The sequence below is a fragment of the Dermochelys coriacea genome, chromosome 9 (assembly GCF_009764565.3).
Source record: "Dermochelys coriacea isolate rDerCor1 chromosome 9, rDerCor1.pri.v4, whole genome shotgun sequence".
Lineage (NCBI taxonomy): Eukaryota > Metazoa > Chordata > Testudines > Dermochelyidae > Dermochelys > Dermochelys coriacea.
Genome location: NC_050076.1, coordinates 40,638,524 through 40,661,620, shown reverse-complemented (window position 1 = coordinate 40,661,620; position 23,097 = coordinate 40,638,524). Strand labels below are relative to the sequence as shown.

General features: G+C 40.5%; 1 protein-coding gene across 8 annotated transcripts in view; it reads right to left on the bottom strand.

The window, feature by feature from the left end:
* Positions 1-23,097, bottom strand: part of SPSB4 (splA/ryanodine receptor domain and SOCS box containing 4) — a 322,601-nt gene that overhangs the window by 99,875 nt on the left and 199,629 nt on the right. The window contains exon 3 of one of the 8 annotated variants that reach the window (XM_043492437.1): positions 21,756-22,718. The exons of the other annotated variants lie outside the window; for them this stretch is intronic. Coding sequence (XP_043348372.1) covers positions 22,702-22,718 — 17 coding nt within the window. The 3' untranslated portion in view covers positions 21,756-22,701. Of the gene's footprint in view, positions 1-21,755; positions 22,719-23,097 lie in introns of those variants that run through there. 8 annotated transcript variants of the gene reach the window in all.

Genomic DNA, 23,097 nt, shown 5'->3' with positions numbered 1-23,097 from the left:
AAACATGATATTGAAAAAAAAGAGTTTTTTCTCCTCAGTTGCAGTAATATTAGTTGTTACTCACAACGATATTCAGACAAGTGTGTGATTTTTTTTTTAAAGTTGGTGTCCCTTTAAATAAAGTAGAACCTATTAATTGGTGAAGCAGGTAACCATTTTCTCTTCCAACAATGTCATTAACAAAAAAATATTTGGAGATTGGTTACAAAGCAAGCTTTATGACCAAACACTAAAACTGAACTACAGTTAATGGACATTACATCTTGCAAGATGTTTAGAAGTTCTTCCTCTGATCTATTCAACCTTTAAACCTTCACTTGTTTTTATAAGCAGAAGCCAAAAGGTCATAACTCTAAAATCAGCAAATTATTTACACACATGGCAGCATATATCAAATCAAACAGAAATGCATCCAAGGCTATAACCATAAATGAAACATTAAAGCTACTGATTCAACATAATATGTGCTGCTGAAAAGTTTGCAGCACAATAGAATCAAGTTGAACAAACGGTGCAATTACTAGGTTACGTTTTCAAGGACAAACATACAAGTTCATGTCCAATCTACTCACCAAAAAAAAAAAAAAAAAAAAAAAAAAAAAATCAATCACTTGATATATTTAATGCTTGTTTCATAAAGCGGCAGCCTTCGCAGATGATTAGATACTGTGTTGCAGGGGGCTTTCACAGATCCTAATTTATGTAAACCTGGCAGTATTGTGAGTGGTTAATGTTTGTGAAGTGCTCTGAAGAGAAAAATTATATGCATTATTTACAAAATTTACTGGGGGAGGGGGGAAGACCTTCATTTCATCTATGTTCAGAGCAGCAGTTCCTATGTTTTTTTAAAGTCACATTTGTATATCATATTGATGGCTAGATCATGCATATTTTATTGGGTTTGGCTGGTTAGAGAGATTTTATATCCTGTAGAAAATATTCCCTACTTATAGTAGGACTCGGGTGGAATACTAAAACGTTATTCCGTTTACAATACAGCAGTCCTGGGAAAAAACATTGTAAGCAAAAACATCTATTTAAAAGACTGCACTGTGTGCTAAAGCTGACTTTTAAATTTTTCAGTGTTTGTTGGAAAGTTCCTCTGAAAAGACTATTCTAACTTTAACATATGAACAATGATTTGTAAAATAAAAAACATACAATTGTTTGTGTATAGATTAATAGATTCATTAAAAATGTTAAAAACATTAATTCATCGCGTTTAGAAAATATATATACATATTCATTCTAAAACTATGTCTTTTTATCATCTGTTTTTCCATGCAGTTTTGATGTGCATAGGAATGTATTTTTGAAAGCTGACTGCATACTTTCATGCTCATACTGAAGTAGAGACTGAGGTAGCCAGAATAAAACAAAACTGACAAGGAAAAATCACCAGGCTATAAGTGAAACTCACAACTGGTCTCTGCTAAATGTATTTGAGATGTTCATTTGCTGAAGCTATGCAAAGAGAGAGCAGTTTATTTTCTTCTCCATGATGCTTCGCCAAGAATTTGAAGAATTCAGAATGAACTGAACCAGTGAAATATGTAGGGACAGCATTATCAAATATGTACAGCTACTTTAAAAATATGCTGGAAGCAGAAGGCAGGCTCCTTTTATTAGATTTCCCAAGCTATACATGCAAATATGAATACACAAAGTAAATGAAAGTATGACATGATAAATACCCTGTTTGCCATAGAATATAGATGTGAACCTGAACAGTATAACTCTGTGGGAATACAGTACTGTGTTAGTTTCACCTAAATTTGCCTAATCAAAGATTTTTTCTTTCAGAAAACAAAAGATACCAAGAAATCATCAAGTTAGTGTGCTGTATACCATCAAGGAAACTAATATTTCATATCATACCAGGATATACCACACACGTCTTCCTTAGCACCTGATCCTGCAGAGACTCGTGCATGTGCTTAACTAAGCATGTACGTAATCCCGTGAGCTCAATGGGACTACTCGCACACTTAAAAGTTAAGCGTGCACCTAAGCTTTGCAGGATCATTACCTTTGTTACCAAGGGTCTATCAAGGGATCTAACACAATGATGCTTACAGTAAAGGCACCTGTGCACATTGTTGTCCGTCCGTGGAATAATCACCAGATTAGGAAAATTTATGTGTCTGACTTGAGAATGTCCTTTCTTGCATTTAATGAGGGCCACAGACTCACTGGTTTCTGTTCTCCGGAGCCTTAGATCAGACCTATCAATCAGTACACCTTCACCTCTGAGAAGCCACCAGCTGAGACACTTGAATAGTTTAGTAATTCTCTAACCACTCTAAGGGTAAGGAGAATTAGGTATAAAGACTCAGTAGAACAATCTTCCTGCACAGCAAGAAATTCAGTGAACAAACTGCTCCACTTAATAATCCCATATTTTGCCACAATTAATTTTTTAATTAATTAATTAATAATTTGCCACAGCCTATTCAGAGTGGGTGGGATTTGCAGACTTCATTACTCAAAGAAAGGACATTTTAAAGTAAAGCACAGATAAATTTTCCTCTATAATGAGGTCCACAGATATATAACATTGGGACTTTTCATAGCAGTGTCTAAGGTTCCACAAGTACTCCTGGTTTTTTTTGTGGATACAGACTAAAATGGCTGCTACTCTGAAACCTGATACTTGGGTAGAGAATATTATAAAACAATTATGTACAGATTTAAAAGGGGATAATCCTTTCCTAACAGTTATCGGGAGCACAAATCTAATGAAGGCAAAAATCAGATGATGACTTGGATGTCCATCTTGTAGAATATGGGGAAGGTATGAATAGATGACTGGGTGGCTACTTTATAGATTTTCTTGCATAAGGCATACAATCTTTCTGCCCATGAAGTTGCCACAGTTCTGAGGTAGTGAGCTCTGATTTTGGAAGATGGAATTACATTTTTTTTTTGACTTGTATGCTTTGGAGAACTATTACGCTAGCCACCTGGAAATGGAAAAAAGTTGAAGCCTTCTTATTTTTGACACCAGATGATAAAGCACAAACAAAGCATTTACTTTTCTGAACTGAACAGTGTGATAAATAGATAATTTTGAGAGCTCTGTGGGCATCCAAAGTATTCCACAAATTCTCTCTGAGGCACAATGGAGGTGAGCAGAAGGATGGAAGGACAATTTCTTATGTTCTGTAGAGCCTGGAGTTGATCTTTGGTAAGAAGGAAGGGTTGGTTTCGAGTACCGCTTTAGCATACACGGTCTAGTACTGAGGTTCCAGGAAAAGAGCTCCTAACTTATTTAAGACACCCTGTGAACTGATGGGATAGCAATCAAAAAGGCCACTTTAAGTAACAAACTAATGAGACCCTTTCATGAATGGTTCAAATGAAAGGCCTGTAAGGGCACTGAGGACTAGTTTAAGAACTAGTTGAAGAAGGATTTAAAATGTTTCATCTGTTGTTCTCAGGATATATCTCCCATGACTGTATTTGTGAAGATATAGAAATGGAAAACCATAATACGCAGTATTAGTGAATAGCCATAAAAACATGTAAAATGTCAGTATGTTCTAAAAAGAAAAGGTGTACTTGTGGCACCTTAGAGACTAACAAATTTATTAGAGCATAAGCTTTCGTGAGCTACAGCTCACTTCATCGGATGCATTTGGTGGAAAAAACAGATGCATCCGATGAAATGAGCTGTAGCTCACGAAAGCTTATGCTCTAATAAATTTGTTAGTCTTTAAGGTGCCACAAGTACTCCTTTTCTTTTTGCGAATACAGACTAACACGGCTGCTACTCTGAAACCTGTCAGTATGTTCTAAAGAATTAATAAGCAACCTCGGTATTATGCCACAACCTGCTGTGACTGAACACCAGCTGTTAAAGACAAGAGCTTCTGCACTTCATGATGGCAAAAGAATACACTATATGAAAGATACAACCTGGAAGTTCTATAGCTAAACTCCAAAACTGTTGATCATTTCTAGTGTAGCTTGGTTATGACAATTATTTAAACAATGGAAACACTGAAATCAAATTAAATAGCTTTTTGCGCCTTTTGCACATATCATATCAACTTTGCCTACTGAAATGGACATATCGATCTTCAAACTGGGATTACAATTTACAAATAAAGTGATGAAATTGCTACTCCTAGGGGGCGGAATTCTGCACCACTGCATGTGTGCAGATTTCATGTCCCCTGAAAATGTCTGCTTTCCCACGGAAAAAGGAGGAGAGTGTGTCACGAAAGCCAAGGGAGGATAAGATTTCAAGAAGAGCACGTCTGACTGCGTTGAAGGCACAGAATTCCCTCAGGAGTAAATTTCCCAGTCATGTTTGATAGTGTATATGACACAATAGTGAGATTTTTATAAAGAAGCCTTCATGTAATGCTTTGTTGGTGACTCACTGGTTTTAATTCAACCTACAGCTCTGCAACTTTGCCAGTTACAATACAACATAAGGTGTCAGTGAATAAATGAGGCCCATTAGAATAACTGAGTAATGAAATCAAGAGAGAGATGTTAGCCCTCAGATATAATTAATTCCAGTGACTTGAAGAAATAACCTTATTAATTACAACTATAGAGAATTATTAGCCATCCTTTCCCCTGGGGAAAAAAATCACCTAGCAACCATCTCTGACAGCACATACTTGAGCAGTTTGAACTCCTTAACTGATGCTCAAGTGCCCTCATCCTCCTGAACCCTGACATTTGAAATGAGCCATTTCACACTTTTCATACTGAAGTTGTGAATGGTCTTTCAAATCAATCAAATTCTGTTTAGTTAACTGGGCAGGGAGATAGACACAATTAACCTCTCTGATATGACAACAAAGGTTTGCTGGCCACATTCCAATCATCTAGTCTTTTTCTTTACCAAAGGATTAGATCACAATTCCAAAATAATTTTCAACTAGATACCAATACATTAATTTAAAGCCACATTTTCTTCAAGACACAGAATCTAGAGCTTGATGTACTGCTTTATGCCTGATGAATTAGTCCAATTCCCCATTAGTGACCTCCCCCCCATTTCAGTTTCAGGACTACCTAAAAATGCCTTTTCTTCTATCTTGTTATAAAGATGGAAAAACAAAAACTACCTACCAATTTGTTCACAATGTCTAGTGTAATACAAGTCTAGCTTATAATGTATCAGGTTCCTTTGCAGAATCCAGCAGCACACTGAAATATGTAATAGTATGAATCTTTAGGCTTGGTCTACACTTAAGTTATACTGGCATAGCTACGTAAGTCAGGGTGTGAAAAACCACACTCCTGACCGACACAGCTATGCCAACAACCACCCCAGGGTAGATGCAACGATGGTAGCAGAGGGCTTCTGCCAACGTAGCTAACCTCATTCATGAAAGCAGTGTTCCTGAAACAGAATAACTCCTTCTGTTGGTGTAGGTTGTGTCTATACTAGAGGGCTATGCTAGCATTGCTATGCCAAAACAGGATCTGTAGTGTATACATACTCTTAGCCCTGCCAGATAAGTGCAGAACTGCAACCAAATTAAAGAAGAATTTCTCCATGCTAAAATTGTTCTCTCTTCCAAAGGGTACCAACGTAGTATTAATAAAATAGATAGCAGCCGGATATCAAGGGAGAGAAATCTTGATAAAAGTCACTTGTTTACAAATCTGGAAGTAGTCTAATAACCTCTAATGGCTGATCTAATGTAAGAGGTTTAACTTAAATTGTTTAACTATAAGAAATTGTGTGAAGTGGAAAATTAATGTGCTTATTGATGGAGAGGTAAATTGTGGTGTCCCTCAGGGGCCTGTAGTGGGACCAGTCCTATTCAACATATTCATAAATGATCTGGAAAAATGGGTAAAAGTAAGGTGGCAAAATTTGCAGATGATACAAAATTACTAAAAATAGTTAAGACCCAGGCAGACTGTGAAGAGCTACAAGAGGATCTCTCAAAACTGGGTGACTGAGCAACAAAAATGGCTGATGAAATTTAATGTTGATAAATGCAAAGTAATGCACATTGGAAAGCATAATCCCAACTATACATATAAAATGATGGGGTCTAAATTAGCTGTTACCACTCAAGAAAGATCTTGGAGTCATTGTGGATAGTTCTCTGAAAACATCCACTCAATGTGCAGCAGCAGTCAAAAAAGCAAACAGAATGTTGGGAATTAGGAAAGAGATATAATAGCACAGAAAATATCATATTGCCTCTATATAAATCCATGGTATGCCCACATCTTGAATACAATGTGCAGATGTGGTTGACCCATCTCAAAAGAGATATATTGAAATTGGAAAAGGTTCAGAAAAGGGCAACAAATTATTAGGGGTATTGAACGGCTTCCGTATGAGGAGACATTAATCAAACTGGAACTTTTCAGCTTGGAAAAGAGATGGCTGGGGGAGATATGATTGAGGTCTAAAAATCATGACTGTTGTAGAGAAAGTAGATAAGGAAATGTTTACTACTTCTCATAACACAAGAACTAGTGGTCACCAAATGAAATTAATAGGAAGCAGGTTTAAAACAAAAGGAAGGATTTCTTCACACAATGTACAATCAACCTGTGGAACTCCTTGCCGGAGGATGTTGTGAAGGCCAAGACCATAACAGGACTCAAAAAAGAATAGATAAATTCATGGAGGATAGATCCATTAATGGCTATTAGCCAGGATGGGCAGGAATGGTGCGTCTAGCCTCTGTTTGCCAGAAGCTGGGAGTGAGCGACAGGGGATGGATCATTTGATGATTACCTGTTCTGTTCATTCCCTCTGGGTCACCTGGCACTGGCCACTGTTGGAAGACAGGATACTGGGCTAGATAGACCTTTGGTCTGATCCAGTAGGGCTGTTCTTATGTTCTTATTCATTTTTAAATAGTACAGAGAGAACATTTTTTTTGGAACTAAATCACACCTACATAGAATATATACAACAACATGTGACAGGATTTGAAATCTAAAGTTCTACTATATTCTATCAAATGCTTCCTCTGCATCAAGTGATAAAATAAATGGCTTTTTTTCTAAAATCTGGGATTATGAAGGTTACAAAAATTATGAAAGCATAAAACAATCTTTAATTACATGATCACATACTATTTCCCCCTCCCCAAGGATTCCTTCCTCATTCAGAACACTGAATAAACAGTACAAATTGAATGTGGTGCTAGTCATTACTTTGTTTTAATCCTCATTTTGCAATATGACCCATGCCTTATTTACTGCACACTACTGAAATGCTGTTCTGAAGACTGAATTATTAAATTTCTTCTCAAACTTTTCTAGGACACTCACCACTATAGTATTCAACTGCTTCATGGCTATTAATGAATTTATTTTCCCAATGCCTCTGTGAGGTCAGGGGGTTTGTGGTGTTAATTTTGATGGAATAAATGGGCCCAGAGAGTGAAATGCGTTACTGTACAGTGCTAACCAGTTAAACACAGCTCAGGATTTTGAGTAGAGAGCTTGGCAAGTACACCACTAAAAATCTTCATAATGTCCTACGATATGGAAAAACACTTAAAGCAACTGAAAGGTAAAGTAAGGTTCATTTTAACAATATCCCTTTATCCCTTTCCCTTTAGTTGTAGAGAGATTCTATAGGAAAAACAGACAGTTTTTATGATGGTATTAAAGATGGTAATAACTGGCAATGGGGGTGGGGGAGGTGGAGAATCTTAACTGATGGCTTGTCTAAACAAACAATTAGACCATAGCTAGCAAGAGTGTTAATCTACCCCATTAGCCTGCTGAGATCAAACTGCTTACGTGTACCCTGCTGATGCCCAATAACAGTTCTTTAGATTAGAGTACTTTGAACTAGCCCTCTTTGAAAAGGGACCAGCCCAAAGCACTTTAATGAACTATTAACATGCATCAGCAGGGTGCATGTGAGCTGTTAGACTATTGCAGGCTAAGGTGAGGTAGATTCAAATTCCCTACTTCCTGCGGTCTAGTTGTTAGTGTGGACAAGCCCTGAGATATTGTGGAGATGGTGTTGCTTTTATTGTGAAAGTTCAGATCTGCTTCCTTTAAGGCAAAACAAGAGAAGCACACACAAAATGGGACAGCAAAGAGAGAATGCAGCTTCTGTCTCTGGGTGACTGACTTGGAACCTCGCTGTTGGAGAAATACAGGCATAGCACAGAATCTTTTCAACTATTCCAAGACCTGTCAAACTTGTACCAGCAGTGGGCTATTTAGGGCATTGCTTTCATCTGCCTCTCTAATCACAGGGGCTATGAAAGAGCTTGGTTTTGCTGGCCAAGCCAGACTCTCATTAAGAAGGTGCGTACACACAAAAAAGAATGAAAGTAAGGTGAGGGAAGGAGAAAGGACACATGAAGGTGGGTTGAGAGGTGACAATAGGGACCAAAGTCTCTCATCCTAGGTGATATTCAGGATTTAGCCAGAGCTGGTACAGGTGGCGATGTCATTTGGGTCCCCCTCTCTGGCCCACTCCAGATAGGTCATCTCTCAGGAGAAAGACAATTAAAATACAATACTGTCACAATGGAACTTGGGGTCCCGAGAGATGGTGGGAGTGGCAACCATGATGGTGAAGCTGGCTCCTTCCAGTTCATCCATTTTCCAGTCTGCGTTTTGATCTTCCCACTGAAGTCTCTCTTTAAAAGGATCACAGATAAGCAGATAGCCCATCCCCTTATTATTTTGTCTACCAAATTAGGCCTAATTTCCAACACACCAGTTTTGGTCTATTGATTTCTGGTCCCAGAGTCCTCTGGTTCACCAGACCTTATTTCAACTGTCTGAGTTATCTTAGTAGGCCTTTTTGTTTGGACTAAGCCAACATGATGTCTCCTTCCAGTACTTTTTCCTATCAACATATGTTGTGAGTAACAAACATTTTTTAAACTTTTATTTCACTTTTCACAGTTGAGCTCACTGGGGGGGGGGGGGGGGAAAGCAGGGGTGGGTAGGACCATCAGGCCCCAATTATTACAAGTGATACTGTCCCCATTTTACAGATGGGAGACACATGCATTAAGATCAAAAGTTTCAAGTGCCCAATTTGAGAGCGCTAGGCCTGATTTTTTGTAGAATGCTATATTTTCACTCACAGCTGCTACTGAAATCAATGGAAGCTGCGCTTTTCTCAGCACTTCTGCAAAGCAATCCCCAAGGTCTCAGGTCAGGAAACCAGAAAATTAGGAATACAGTTGGTGATCATATGTGAAGAGGTCTATTTCAGTGACTTACCTAGCATCACAAAAGATGTTTTTGGTGGCGAGACAGGAGAGAATCCAATTCTGCTAGGCAGCATTTAATTGCCTTAAACATGACACCATCCCTTCTCTTTCTGCAATCTGCTGCCTTAGTCTCTACGTACCTTCCAACTTTTGCTACAGACTAGGCAAGGGCCCTACAGGCAACCGTCTCTTTTACTAAACAACCCTCACTCATCCCTAAAACAGGTCTGCCCATACACACTGAATGGTGTGAAGAAAGGGTCCTGAATGATGAAAGGGCCCTGTGGACAAAATAGTATGTGATCACGTAATTAAAGATTGTATCATAATGCATATGCACAACGGGTCAGGAGGGCGAGTTAAGGTTGCACAGGTGACCTAACTTGAGTGCTTGCCTTTGTAATGCCAATAATATATTTTAAAAACAAAAAAACATTAAAAGACTATTTTGTAGGATGGGAAAGGTGAAGGCAGAAGAGGATGAATAGGCTCAAGAGAATAGAAGGTGGAGGCACTGACTAGAAAGAAAGGAAAATAAAGAGACAGAGGGAAAAAGGAAGACAGAAGAGGACCTTCTTGGGTTGGGAAAGTGAAGCTGGCTGTGAAGGAACTGTCATAGGTGATTGGCTCTTTGCCTCAAACCAGCAGTCAGTGGTGTAATGTTATTGACAACATAAAATAAGGATTCAGGTTATTGTGAAAATTAGAAGTTGTCAGCAAAATTGGGATTATAGAAGAAAAATGTGTTTGTAGGAGAAAAATTCCAATTAGTTGCATAATGAGAATTGCAAATGCCTTTTTTTTAAAAAAATTTATCAAAAAAAATGGAGACTGTTTCTTCACAATGCTAGCTAGTTAATTACTACCACTTCATTCTCCAATTGCCTGTGAAAAATGCTTCTTCCCATTGACAATTTTGCATTTTGGCTTAGATACCTTTATAACATTTACAAAGGTATCTTTATAACATTCTATATTTAATATTCATGCTGCATAATTGACAGATCAGTGTTTTCAGTTAAAACAAACTAAAAATAAAAAAAACTAAAAGACCAGGTGCAGTTATAATAAACTCCTGCTTTATTGGTGTTCTTCAGGGCAAACGTGTAAAGGAGGAATTTGCATTTGATTGGGAACTGAAGGTTTTATCCTCAAGAATACACACGGCAAATTTTAAAACTGAAATGTCTGAATCTGCCCCATTGCTAAAGAAATAGCAGTGGACTCTGCCTCCAATGGATTTGCCTCCAAGCCCTAAAACAATTTTTGGGGGAGCTGGAAGCACTGTGAGCACCTGCTAATCTCTAATAGTTATATCTGAACTAGGGTAAACCATAGCAAAGGATGGCTTCCCTTCCCACAGCCACCCAGGGCAGCTCTGAATGGGATGGAGGAAAGATGATGAGAACCAAAAAACAAAAAATTGTGGCTCCCTGATTTTCTGACCTTTCCCTCTCCAGAATAACCTGGGAGCTGCTCTAATGTGGAGCAGCTGGCTGTAGTCATTAAAAACCACTAACTACTAATCTTTATGCTTGCTCTGATTCATAGCAACCATATTGGAGAGCTGTAGCATATAGAAGACTGACTCAAGGAATGAATAGTTAACCTATTCGTTTTATTCCACCTGTTCAGTCACAGTAGGTGTCGAGTTTGAAGTATGCATAAATGTTTATTAACAACCGTTTCTTTTTGGGAGTGAACCAATAAAGGTGGGGGTAGCTATGCCCCACTTTATATATCGAATAGCATCTATCAATTATGACAATTATACAGAATATTAGCGTATTTTCTGAGATGCACAAGACACTATTAGAGACCTCAGTAAAGATCAGTGCCCCTTCAGAGTTTACCCACAAAAGTATTTTGGAAATGCGAGAATTCAGGAGGTGGGTTTTGAATACCTAGAGGCTTTCTGAATTTACAAAAAACACTTCTCACCAACTGTGTGTATTTACGTGTGTAGATGTTTCACAATTCCAATACTTGTTTAGACAGCCATTACAACCTGTACAAGGTAAATTAATGGAGACTTTCCCCCATAAAAAATAGAAGAGCCAAATATTCATACTATCACCACATTAATGGTTTACTTGATAACATTTCAAAGTAATTGAATTCCCTGAATTCTGGCAACAGAACTTTCAATGAAGCAATTTCAAATAAATTATCCTAACCTTAAAGCATGAGATTCAACCCTAAATCAAGAAACATCCCAGAAGTCTTGTACATTTAACTCTCAGATCTACAAAACCTTCAGTTTAAGTACACATGGAATTCTGGAGGGAAAAGACCCAGTAGAGAACAAGGATGTGAGGGCAGTCTCTCTCTTGTACAGTTGTACTGTTTACGGCTTTGGGAGTTAATTTGGTTTGTTTTTTTTAAACCCAAATTTGAGCGGATTTTTTTTGGAACTTAAGAAGGCAAGGAAGAATTTTTTAAAAGTAATAATTGGCTCAGATGGACACCAGATTATGCTGCTGACCAGTTGTTTCAGCAACACTTCCCAAAAATCTTGCCAATTCCCATTGCCTCCTGAGTGGTTCAGGGACTTGTATTCAGAAAGATACGTTTTCTGTTGCAATTTTCTTATGGCAGTTATAACCCATTCAATATTTTGATATACAAAATTAACAATTCAGAGTTTTTCTCTACCTTAGTCTGATTTTGTTCCATTTGGGCCTATTATAATTTTTAATTCTGCTATAGGTGTATCTTGAATTAGAATTCACAATTGCAATTCAGGTATGGGTTTGAATAAATTGAAGTTTCTCTTTCCTCATAGAATTACTCTTATTTGAGATTTGGGGTGTCTAGTTAGAAAGGACATAAATATCTGAGTAAAATGTAAATCTGAATCAGTGCATGTACCAAGCTAAACGGACTTTGGAAAAAGGAACACAAGTTGCAGGAGAGAAGAGTTTGGAGGAGACACCAGGAAATCAGTCTGTGTGTACAAGGCTTGAATGCTAGCTGCAGTTGCAAAACCTCGGTAAATAGTTATCTGAATGAAAAGTCAGTTTAAAAGGTGGTGCATTCCCTCTCGCATTATTACCAAGCATGTGGTACATGCTCAAGATCTTCCGTTTTGCGCCAAGTCACCCAATCTGTGTTTCAGTAGTAGGCCCTTTCATTTCACCCATTGGCTTACCCAGTTCACACTTCTGAGTAACCCAATGACGCAGGTGTGGCTGTCCTGAACCCCACCTTTCTGTATGCATTCTGACTTGGAAGCCTGTTCAATCCAGGGTTCTGTAGCTAAAGATTGCTTATTGTTTCACTTATTTGGGAGGTCCTCGGGGTTCCTTTTCAGTGTTGGTACACAAAACAAAAAACCACCCAAAACCAAAAACATCTTCTGTAGTACATCTCTAAAATATTAATTATTATGGTGGATAGGAATGCAGCCTCAGTATAAATCACTGTACTGAATTTACATAATACACCTCTACTCCGATATAATGCTGTTCTCAGGAGCCAAAAAAATCTTACCGCGTTATAGGTGAAACCGCGTTATACCTAACTTGTTTTGATCCACCGGAGCGTGCAGCGCTGCCCCCCTGGAGCACTCCTTTACCGAGTTATATCCAAATCAGTGTTATATTGGGTTGTGTTCCACTAACCTGTCCTCCCTCCATTATTCTGAATTTTTTAACAATGTTAACCAGGATTTATAGGATATATTTATGCACAACATTGACTATTCCCCATTTCAGTGTCTGCAGCTAGGTTTCCCAAGATTCCTTATTAAGTCAGATAGCATACACAATACCTCTTAGTGGTCTTTGGATAAACATACACATAGGGAAAGATATGTGTGGCTTTATATTTGTAGCATGTTTTGTGTATTGAAGTGAACTGTTTTTAGAAGTGTTGAAATAGTCATCAATGAGTCAAAGTCTGACCTCCAATCTGTACAATCTCAAATGTCAATACAGCAAATGAGGGTAGAATTTGGCCAAAGGAGTTTGTCCTGAAAGGAGCTGAAAGTCGTTAAGTTGTACATTTCCTCCTCTCACTCTTTAATCCTCCTCCCCTCACATGACCAAAGCAAATTTGCCAAAATCTAAACTAATATTTTCACTTGTAAGTCTACTGTAGAAATGTAATGGGGGGGGCGCACATCGTGAAAGTTACAACACTTTATTATATGACTTGCAAAATAGTCTCCAAAGTTTTTGGAAGATTTTAAACCAGACCTTTCAAAGTTGTTTTTCAAAGCATATGAACTCCCTGAACCCCTAAGTGATTCATAAAAGGTTGGAGAGTTTCTGGAAAGAGAATCATTTAAATATCAGATACAACTCTTGCCTTAAATGCGACTTTGGCAAATATCTTAAAAGGATGTACTTTCTCCACCGTAAGGAATTACCACTGTGAAGTTTTACACTCAGTTCAGCTTTGCAGAATGAAGGAAATGGGATGTAAAAGCCTCCTTGTTCATTCTACATCAATACTGGTGTCAGTGGATCTGTTGATGTAGAGTGATTTTTTTTAATTTTAGTGCTTTCAACAGTTTAATAACAAAATGTACAGCCAAATCTGTTCTGTACCTAGCATGTACTGAGATAAGGTGGCAAATCTCCTACTGCACAGTTCTCAGGGGCATCTCAGTTCAGAACTCCTTCCAGCACATTATAGTGCTGAAATGATTTTCTGCAATAGTTCCATCCATTCAAATATTTGAACCATATCAGTGAAAAATGTGTTTTCCCAGAGCAACGGAGGCATATAATGCCCCTAAATGAGGTCTCAAATTAGTTCCCCCAAGGTTACATAGGAGTCATGGTTCTGTCCACTTCAAAATACAGGGAAATATGTCTTGAACTATGACCCAAGGTGGTTCACTACAAATCAGTTGTCTGACAGATGGCCTTTCACTAAAGATTGAACAAAACTGAACTAGAATGTCCTAGAGAGAGAAATGTACTAGCGGCAGTGGGGTACAATACAGAGTAATGCCTATGTGACGCCACCGCATATTAATATTAAAAAAGGCTTAAGTAGTTTGCACAGTTTTTGTACTAAAGGCTTAAACTAAAAGTTAAATAAATAAAAAAAACTCAGTCTATACTACAGAACACTTTTTTAATCTCAATTTCTCTAAATGCAACAGTGGAGAAATTCTGTGTAGATGCTTAGTAAGCTACTGGTTTTAACATTTCTAGATGCTATTGCTCTAGAACAAGCTTATTTAGATATTCCTTTTCTTCTTAGTCATCTGGTTGCTGCCAGTACCTTCTATAAATTACTGAACTAACTTGAATAAGACTCCAGTGAATTTAAGAGATGCATGATGAACAAGTAAATCATATATGGGGATTCTTTAAAGAGCTCACTATGAGTCAACTATAGCAGGCGTTCTCAACCTCTCTCTTTCTGAGACCTCCTCCCCCCCCTCCCCCAACATGCTATAAACATGCTACGGCCTATCTGTGCCACAATTGTTTTTCGACATATAAAAGACAGGGCCAGCATTAGGGGATAGCAAGCAGGGCAACTGCCTAGGGCCCCACATCACAGGGGGCTCTGTGAGGCTAAGTTGCTCAGTCTTTGGTTTCAGCCCCAGGTGGTGGGGCTTTGGTTTTCTGCCCTGGGCCCCAGCAAGCCTTATGCAAGCCCTGCTTGGCAAACCCCTGAAACCTGCTCACGGCCCCCCAGTGGGCCCCAGACCCTGGTTGAGAACCACTGGACTATAGGAAGCGATTGTCAGCATATATTTCACTGCAAATAAACTTGAGCTTGATCCCCGACTGTATCAGCATGTTAAAAGACCTTCAGGCTCAGTTATCATTCCCCTAGCTGCTGTAGCTTTTATGCGGACCATTTGTCTGAACATTTGCCTGCTGGGAGACACACTGAGCAATATAAGAATCTATTTGTGCCATTGCTATAGAAGCATCCTCTTCTTTAGATACCTTTTTTTAGGGAGACCCCCCTAATCCATCTGAGCAATAAGATGCATTTGAGCTGTCTGAGGTTTAGAGCAAGGCGGAGAGCTTGTAACTAGAGAATATTTATGTCTGCCTGCACCATTAGCTGTGAACAGCTTCATGTCTCAGATAAGGCCCCTTACGGTATCTGTCTACTCTTCAATTAAAACCCACCAGCTGGCCTGTGCCAGTTGACTCAGGTTTGCAGGGCCTGGTTAAGGGGCTGTTTAATGGCAGTGTAGATATTCAGGCTTGGCTAGGACTCTGCAAGGTTGAGTCCCAGAGCCCAGGCTGAAGCCGGAGCCCAAATTAAATAGTTCTTTAGCCCGAGCCCCGCAAGCCCGAGTCAACTGGTGTGGGCCAACCATGGATGTCTAATTGTAGATATACCTTTAGACTGACCAAGCTTGCCTATGCTTAATCTAACAAATGGAGTAAATCCTTCATAAAAAGACCCAAGGTTTGAATCTCCACTCTGGAGCAGGGATTTGAGCTCAGATCTTACTCCTCCTTGGTAAGCATCCTAACCACCAAGCTATTCTGAGGTGGGTTGCTCTCACTCTCTCTTATTTGAGATGTTCCACTTTGTTCAGATACTTATATATATTCATTATGCGCATGTGAGAAAGAGAGAAGAGAGATTCGGCCACTCACCATGGAGGAAGGAAATGTGGATTCAAATTCAAATTGAATGGAGCACAGTTCGCTGGCCTGGAATGGAGTTTTCCAATCTGTTTGCAAATTTTGAACATTTTTGGAACCAACCCAAAATGTTTTCCTTAACGAATTGCCCACCTCTACTTGATAACCAATTAGAGTAAAGTTCACAGCACTGAATGTGGCAACAAGAAGGTGGTGTTCTTGTTGGGGTAAAATACTGCCCAGAAAGCACTGGCACCCCCCCCCTTCTTCTTGCATTTAATTAAAAAAAGTGAAATAGTCTCTGGAATTGAAAAGAAAAACAGGAAAAATGTATTTAATTTTTACGTTAGTTGCCAATTAAAGGTCTCTCAATTTAGCTAGACTTTGATTTGGAATCCTGATGTTCATTTACTTTACAATCTGCTTTTGTACTATGTTACACAAAAAGAAACATTAAAACTGTTCACCTTCAATGACACGTTTTTGCTAACCTATAGCCAAGGTCTTGCAATCAGATGCTAGAGCCCAACCACCTCAAAGAACTTACCAAACCCAAATGTCAGAACCTTTCTCTCATGGTTTAAACTAGTTTTTATAAACAGGAATACACAAAAATCCAGGAGTCATCCCTGGCAGTGTTTCAGGAAAATATTTTAACAGTTAAAGCTGAAGCAATTTTGAACCATTATGGAGGCCATCTTTTGGTTTTCCTTCCCTTAAATTTATTTGCAGTTAGGAGATTACAGAAGTTTTAACTACAAAACTTCCCTGAAGAAAAAGTAGATGAAGAAAAAACAATATTTATGAAGCCCTACTTAGAATAGTAGAACACCACATCACATAGCAACTTTGCCTATTAAGCCATGTTCTAACATCTGAAAATAGTGTGTGTGTGTGTGCGCGCGCGCGCGTATATTGTGACAAAGTTCCTTCTCTGCCTTGGTGGGTCCTGCACTTATTGGTGGATTTTCTCGCCTCAGAGGTTCACAGCAGCCCTCAGCTTAGCCACTTTCGTGGCTCAAACCTGCCATTCACTCAGTTAGCCTCATCACTGTCCAGGATGGGGAAAAGAAGAACAATAATCCCCGCAGTCTCTGCTGATCCACCTAGTGGATCGGGGAACAGGCCAGAGACCTTCCCTTCTGGTAGAATCCACAGTCCAGTTCAACTCCTCAGGTATCAAGAAGGGAGTTGGGGGGATGGAGGGAACCCGGGCCCGCCCTCTACTCCAGGTTCCAGCCCAAGGCCCTGTGGATTGCAGCTGTCCACAGGCGCTCCTGTAACAGCTGTATGACAGCTACAACTCCCTGGGCTACTTCCCCAAGGCCTCCTCCCAACACCTTCCTTATTCTCACCAGAGGACCTTCCTCCTGATGTCTGATAAATACTTGTACTTAATCTTCCAGTAGTACGCCTTCTCACTCTCAGCTTCTTACACCTCTTGCTCCCAGTTCCTCGCCTGCACACCACAAACTGAAGTGAGCCCCTTTTTAAATCCTGGTGCCCCGATAAGCCTGCCTTAATTGATTTCAGCTTCTTGATGGGCTGATTAGAACACCTGTAGCCAATCTGCCTTAATTGTTTCCAGAAAGTTCCTGATTGTTCTGGAACCTTTCCTGTTACCTTACCTAGGGAAAAAGGGACCTACTTAACCTGGGGCTAATATATCTGCCTTCTATCACTCTCCTGTAGCAATCTGGCCTGACCATACGCAAAGGTAAAGCACCCTATATATCAGCAGTGTGTACCGGAAAAAATACATAATTGAATGAAAAATCCATTATACAAGAGATCAAAGACTGAATAAATCTGCATTCCTAATAAAACAGCTCTGTTTGAGGAAGCGGGGAGAAGAGATCATCATGTGTGAGATCCTACGTTGCACTCAGCAACCACTCAGTGTAATGGGAGTGGGGACTGACAGAGAGTCTGTTATGGTTCCCTGAGTCTCTTCCCAGTCCAAGGCTAGAGCAGCTTAAATGGGAGTTCCAATATGCACCAGCTGACAACCAGCATCAGCTGCAACTGTCCTCTTTGGTAAAGATGGCCAAAGAGTAGCATGCTCTGGCTGCTCTCCTCTCATCCCTCTTCACACGCTTTCCATGCTGAGATCGTGGAACAGGGAGGCATAGGCATTCAAGGCTTGCTGGTGTTCCCCAGCAAAGAAAACAAGGCCAGATTTCATTCCCTTTGTGCTGCCAGCAGGGTACAGAAGCAGAGAATCTTTGTCCTTTATTTTTAGCAATGAAATACTATCAGATGGGGACAGGAGGAGAACAATAATACTTTAGACCTACAGTACTATGTTCCATATCCAAAGAAAGATAAACACTACAATCAGAGAGCATTGTTATATTCAGGTCACAAAGATTCACAAAGCAGAGTTGTCTTCTCTCTTTAGGACAAATTACTATCAGAATAATGATGTATAAAGCCCAAGGTCCGTATCAAATTTGTGCCACTGTGACAAGAACAGACGTTTATCACAAATATGTAAATCCATCACTTAATCTGTCATCTTTATTCCTTTTCCTTTTTTCACTCTATGCTAAGCAACTGTGCTATGTGGGCATTGGAGGATTCTAAAATCCTCATCTGAACAGCAAGTATTCAGAGCACTTTTGTGAACAGGACACTTCAGAAGATAAAACGAATAAAAATGTAAAAATATTTTTTTAGAATATGAAAAATTATTAAAATATACAAGAAGATCTAGCTCTACAAAAGGGATGGAACTATGAACCTGTGATCAGAAACACCCTGAGTTAGCTGGCACCTAGCCAGCAGGCAGAGTGGCTCTAAGCTTCATTTCACCAATCAGCCAAATTGTTGGGCCTAGATAAATATACTCCTAATCCAGTCTATTTTTAAAATTAGCCTTAACTTTGCTGACCCACATTAAAGGTCTGAAAATCCACCCATTGACTTCCTAAAACCTAAGAGCTTTCCCATACCACTGAAAAGACCAAAGATTTTCTCTTTAAGTGAATGGAAGTCAAGAAGATTATCCCTCAAGAAACAGGATAGAGAATTATTTCTTCTCTTCTATCATTTTATAGACCACAATTATCTAGCACGGTGTAACTGTATTACCTCTTCCACGATGTGACACTGCACCCCATATTCTTCATAGTGATATTATACCATTATGGCGTAATTATGATGCATTTTGTTTAAGATGAGCATAGAAGCAGTCATTGGAAAAGATTTGCTGAACATGATTATCCTATTTGTAAGCTTGTATCATTTTTGTATCTGAAGTTATGAATATTGACTATGTATTGTGACAAAGCTCTGTCCTTGCCTCCGTGGGTTCCGTGTTTCCTGGCAGATTTCGCTAGCCTCAGAGGCTCACTGTGACCCTCCACGTAACCCTTCTTTCTCTAGAGACAAGGGACACAGTCTACTGAGCCATTTTCATCATAAGCCAGCGAGGGAGGTGAGGAGAAGTTATCCTTCCTTGCACAGTCTCTGTCTCCCAGTCTCAGTGATTAAACAGGGGGCATAGGTGGGGGGGGGAAGCCCGGGCCCACCCTCTATTCTGGGCTCCAGCCCAGGGACCCTAATAGTATCAACTATGGTAGCTGACGTTTTAGAAACATGACATGTACAATTCCCTGGGCTACTTCCCCCACAGCAGCCCTCACTTCCTCAAGCTCCACTTCACCCTTACCTCAGGACCTCCTTCCTTGTTCCTGATATGGTGTGTACTACTCAGCCTTTCCAACTGCGCAACTTCCTCCCACAGCTCCTGACATGCACACCCACCTGACTGACTGGGAGGCTTTTAACTAGTTTCAGCCAGCCCCTGATTGGCTTCAGATGTCCCAATCAACTTAGCCTTCTCCCTGCCTTCTGGAAAGTTCTTAATTGGCCCCAGGTGTCTTAATTGACCTGGAGCAGCTGCCATTTCACTTAACCAGGTACCAAGGATTTGTTTAGCCTGGAGCTAATATATCTATCTCCCACTACTCTTCCATAGCCATCTGGCCTTGCTCCATCACAGTATCTATTTCAAAATTAGTTACACCTGGGCAGCACCCACTAGGCAAAATGCTTCTGGCCTAGATAGCTGGCTGTGAAGGCCCTATTCAAGGTAATGGGCCATTAGGGAAAACAAAAGGCCTTAGGAGAAGCTTATCCCCCACCTGATGAGCCTTCCTGAGAATGCTCCAGACAGCCTGTAATGACTGCCATGACTCAGCAAGACATGCAAGGGCATGTGACCAGGCCACATGACTCTGGACTCCATTTTGGGATGTTTATTTTTCTACGAAGTGGCCTGGGAACTAAGTTTGAAGAAAAAAAAAAAAAAGGAGGGGGGAAAATGGCTCCAGCCAAATGCTAAAGCTATCTGTTGTTCTTCACTCCCCACACAAAACTCCTTGAAAAACCTGAGGAACAAAGACTGAACTGGGGGAAGTGCTGGACCCATGCTAAAGGGATTTTTAGCCTGTGTATGAAAACCTGGGGATCCCAAGCTACAAAGCAAATGCAGCTTGTGCCTTGAGAATCTGCAATCCTGCTTGCATCATCAATCAGGGTGAGAGACTGTCAATTCAAATCCTATCTTTCTAGTATGTTAAGCTTAGTTTGCATTTTTGTTTATTTACTAGGTAATCACTTAAGTTTATTAACTACAAAAAGATAGAATTTATTTTATGTTTTAATCTAAACCAGTAAATTTCAAGTGAAGTGCTTGGAAATTTTAGCTCAAGGGGCAGGGGCTGTTGCATTTCCTCTCCACATTAAGGGGAGGCAAACTGGATAATTAATTCATACTGGTCAGGGTTTTGACCAGAACAGTATGGTACAGCTTTAGGAGCCTAGGCTGGGAAGCTGGTGGTTATTTTGGCTGTAGTCTGTCTATTTTTGGTTTATGCAGTGGCTGGTTAGAGAGCCTGCATGTAAGTGCAACTGGGTGTGTCCCTACCTGTGTGAATGCTGGTGGAAGTGTAGGACTGGGACTGGATCTGTAGCTTGTCTGGGCAACACAGTGAGAGAGGGAGCCCAGGCTGGTGAGTCAGAGGGCTCAGCGGTACCCCAGTTCCAGGTGGCACCCCAAGGGGAACCCATAGCACCTGCTTCTTATCCATTTTGTACCTTCTATTTTTTTCCTGCCTCCTCCTTTCTTCCTACTTGTGGACATCCTCTCCCTCCTTTCTATCTTCTGGTACTCAGTTGAATAACCCACAAAACCGCTAAAACAGTGGAACATAACTGACTTTAACATGGGGTAGGCAAACTTTTTGGCCCAAGGGCCACATGGGGCTTGCAAAATGGTATGGAGGGCCGGGTAGGGAAGGCTGTGCCTCCGCAAACTGTCTGGTCCCCTTCCACTTCCCACCCCTTGACTGCCCCCCCAGAACCCCTGGCCTATCCAACCCCCCCTGCTCCTTGTCCCCTGACTGCCCTCTCCCAGGATTCCCCACCCCTAACCACCCCCCAGGACCCCACCCCCTATCCAACCCCCCTGCTCCCTGACTGCCCTGACCTCTATCCACACCCCTGCCACCAACAGGCCCGCGGGACTCCCGACCCACTTTTTGTTCCCTGACCACCCCCTCCCGGGACCCCTGTCCCTGACTGCCCCCACAAGACCCCACCCTCTATCTGACCCCCCTGCTCCCTGCCCCCACCCACCGGGACCCCCCAGCACCCCCCATCTCCTGACCACCCTCCACCCCATCCAACTGCCCCCTGGGACCTCCTGCCCCCTTACCTGCCACTCAGAGCAGCAGGACAGGCTTACTGTAAAGCCTGGGAGGTGGGCAGGTACAAGCTGCAGGGGCATAACTGCATGGGAGGAGGGACAGCGGGGGAGGAGCCAGGGGCTAGCCTCCCTAGCCAGGAGCTCAGGGGCTGGGCAGGTGGGCCCGCAGACTGTAGTTTACCCACCTCTGATTTAAACACAACAGATACTGAGGTTTTGCTTATCTATGTGACGTTGCCAACATGCAAAACAAGTTGTATGTTTGCACTGAATTCGTATTTATTCAGTTTCCAAAAATAAGAAGAAAGCCAAGTTGTCAAAAAGAACTCTTCCAGGTTTCAAATTAATGGCTACAGAACTTTTGATCCTTTATTCTTCCTTTTTCTAAGGCACTCAAAAGTTTCATTTGATTTTTAGCTGCAATATGCTTGTAAGGCTTCTGCTGATAAGTTTTTCTCCCCAATGAGAGTGCTATGTATGTGTGTTAAAAGGTAATCTTAAACAGGGTCAAGTTCTTTAATTATGATTTTACAGCAGCTCACAAATCAATTATAAGGCTAATGAGCAGAGAATTACTTTTGGTGGAGAGAATTTAGACTATCCCATTAGAAGCAAATCTAAAGGGATATGTCCCTCCCAGAATTATTGTGTGCGAGTCAGAAAGTGTGCAATTTCTATTAAATTCTTCTTCACAAGAAATAGCCAATAGTCTAATTCACAACGTAAAGTTCCAGAACGAACAAACTTTTATCCAGCTAGCTATCCCAGTCACACACACTATGAATTTACGTTCATGGTTCAGGGCCATATTGCTGCCCAGATTGTACAGCCATGGGAACCAGTAAGAAGAAAGTGCCCCTTACCTCCTTGAGTGGCCTGTCTGTTCCAACCCACACAGTACAGGAGTGAAGCAGGCTCCAAAGAGCCGCTACATTTACTCTCTAAACCCCCAGGCACGCTCGTTGCCCACAGTGCCCAAGCAGTAGAGCTGTGCCAGCACACCAGTAGATGTTTGCTAAACTGGGTATAGGGCTTATTCTGCTCCTGGAGCTGCAAGGAAACCTGGAGGTAGGCTGTGATTTGCAAGCCAGCCAATCTCCCTTGCACTGCCACCGGAGGAGCCTATATGATCATACTGTCCTTGTTCTGGATACTTTAATTCATGATCAAGCCTCAAAATCAGAGCTAAAGAAGAATATTAAACTTCATTTTCAGAGAAGGTAACTCATCTTCTGCCGTAATCTGTCAAGAATTTAAGAAAAGGGACTCACATTCAAATAATTTAAATTTCAATATTTTAAATATATTAATTTCAAATAAACCAAAACTTTACAATGAAAATGCATTAAAAGCTTTCTGGATATTTTCCCAGCCTGCCCATTTTACTGAAATAAAATGACTTTTGAAAGACTGAGATTTCCAGATGTTCTCTATGCCAGAAAACCAAAAATAAGTTAGACAGACAGTAATTTGTTCTACAGGATTCAAAAAAAAAAAAAAAAAGTCTTAGGACCTGGCTTGATATTTTGACACAATCCACAGCCACCTGTGGAACAGAAGTTAATGGGAAGGAGTTTCATCAGGTTTGATAGTTTTACAGGGGGTATTTACTAACAGCAAC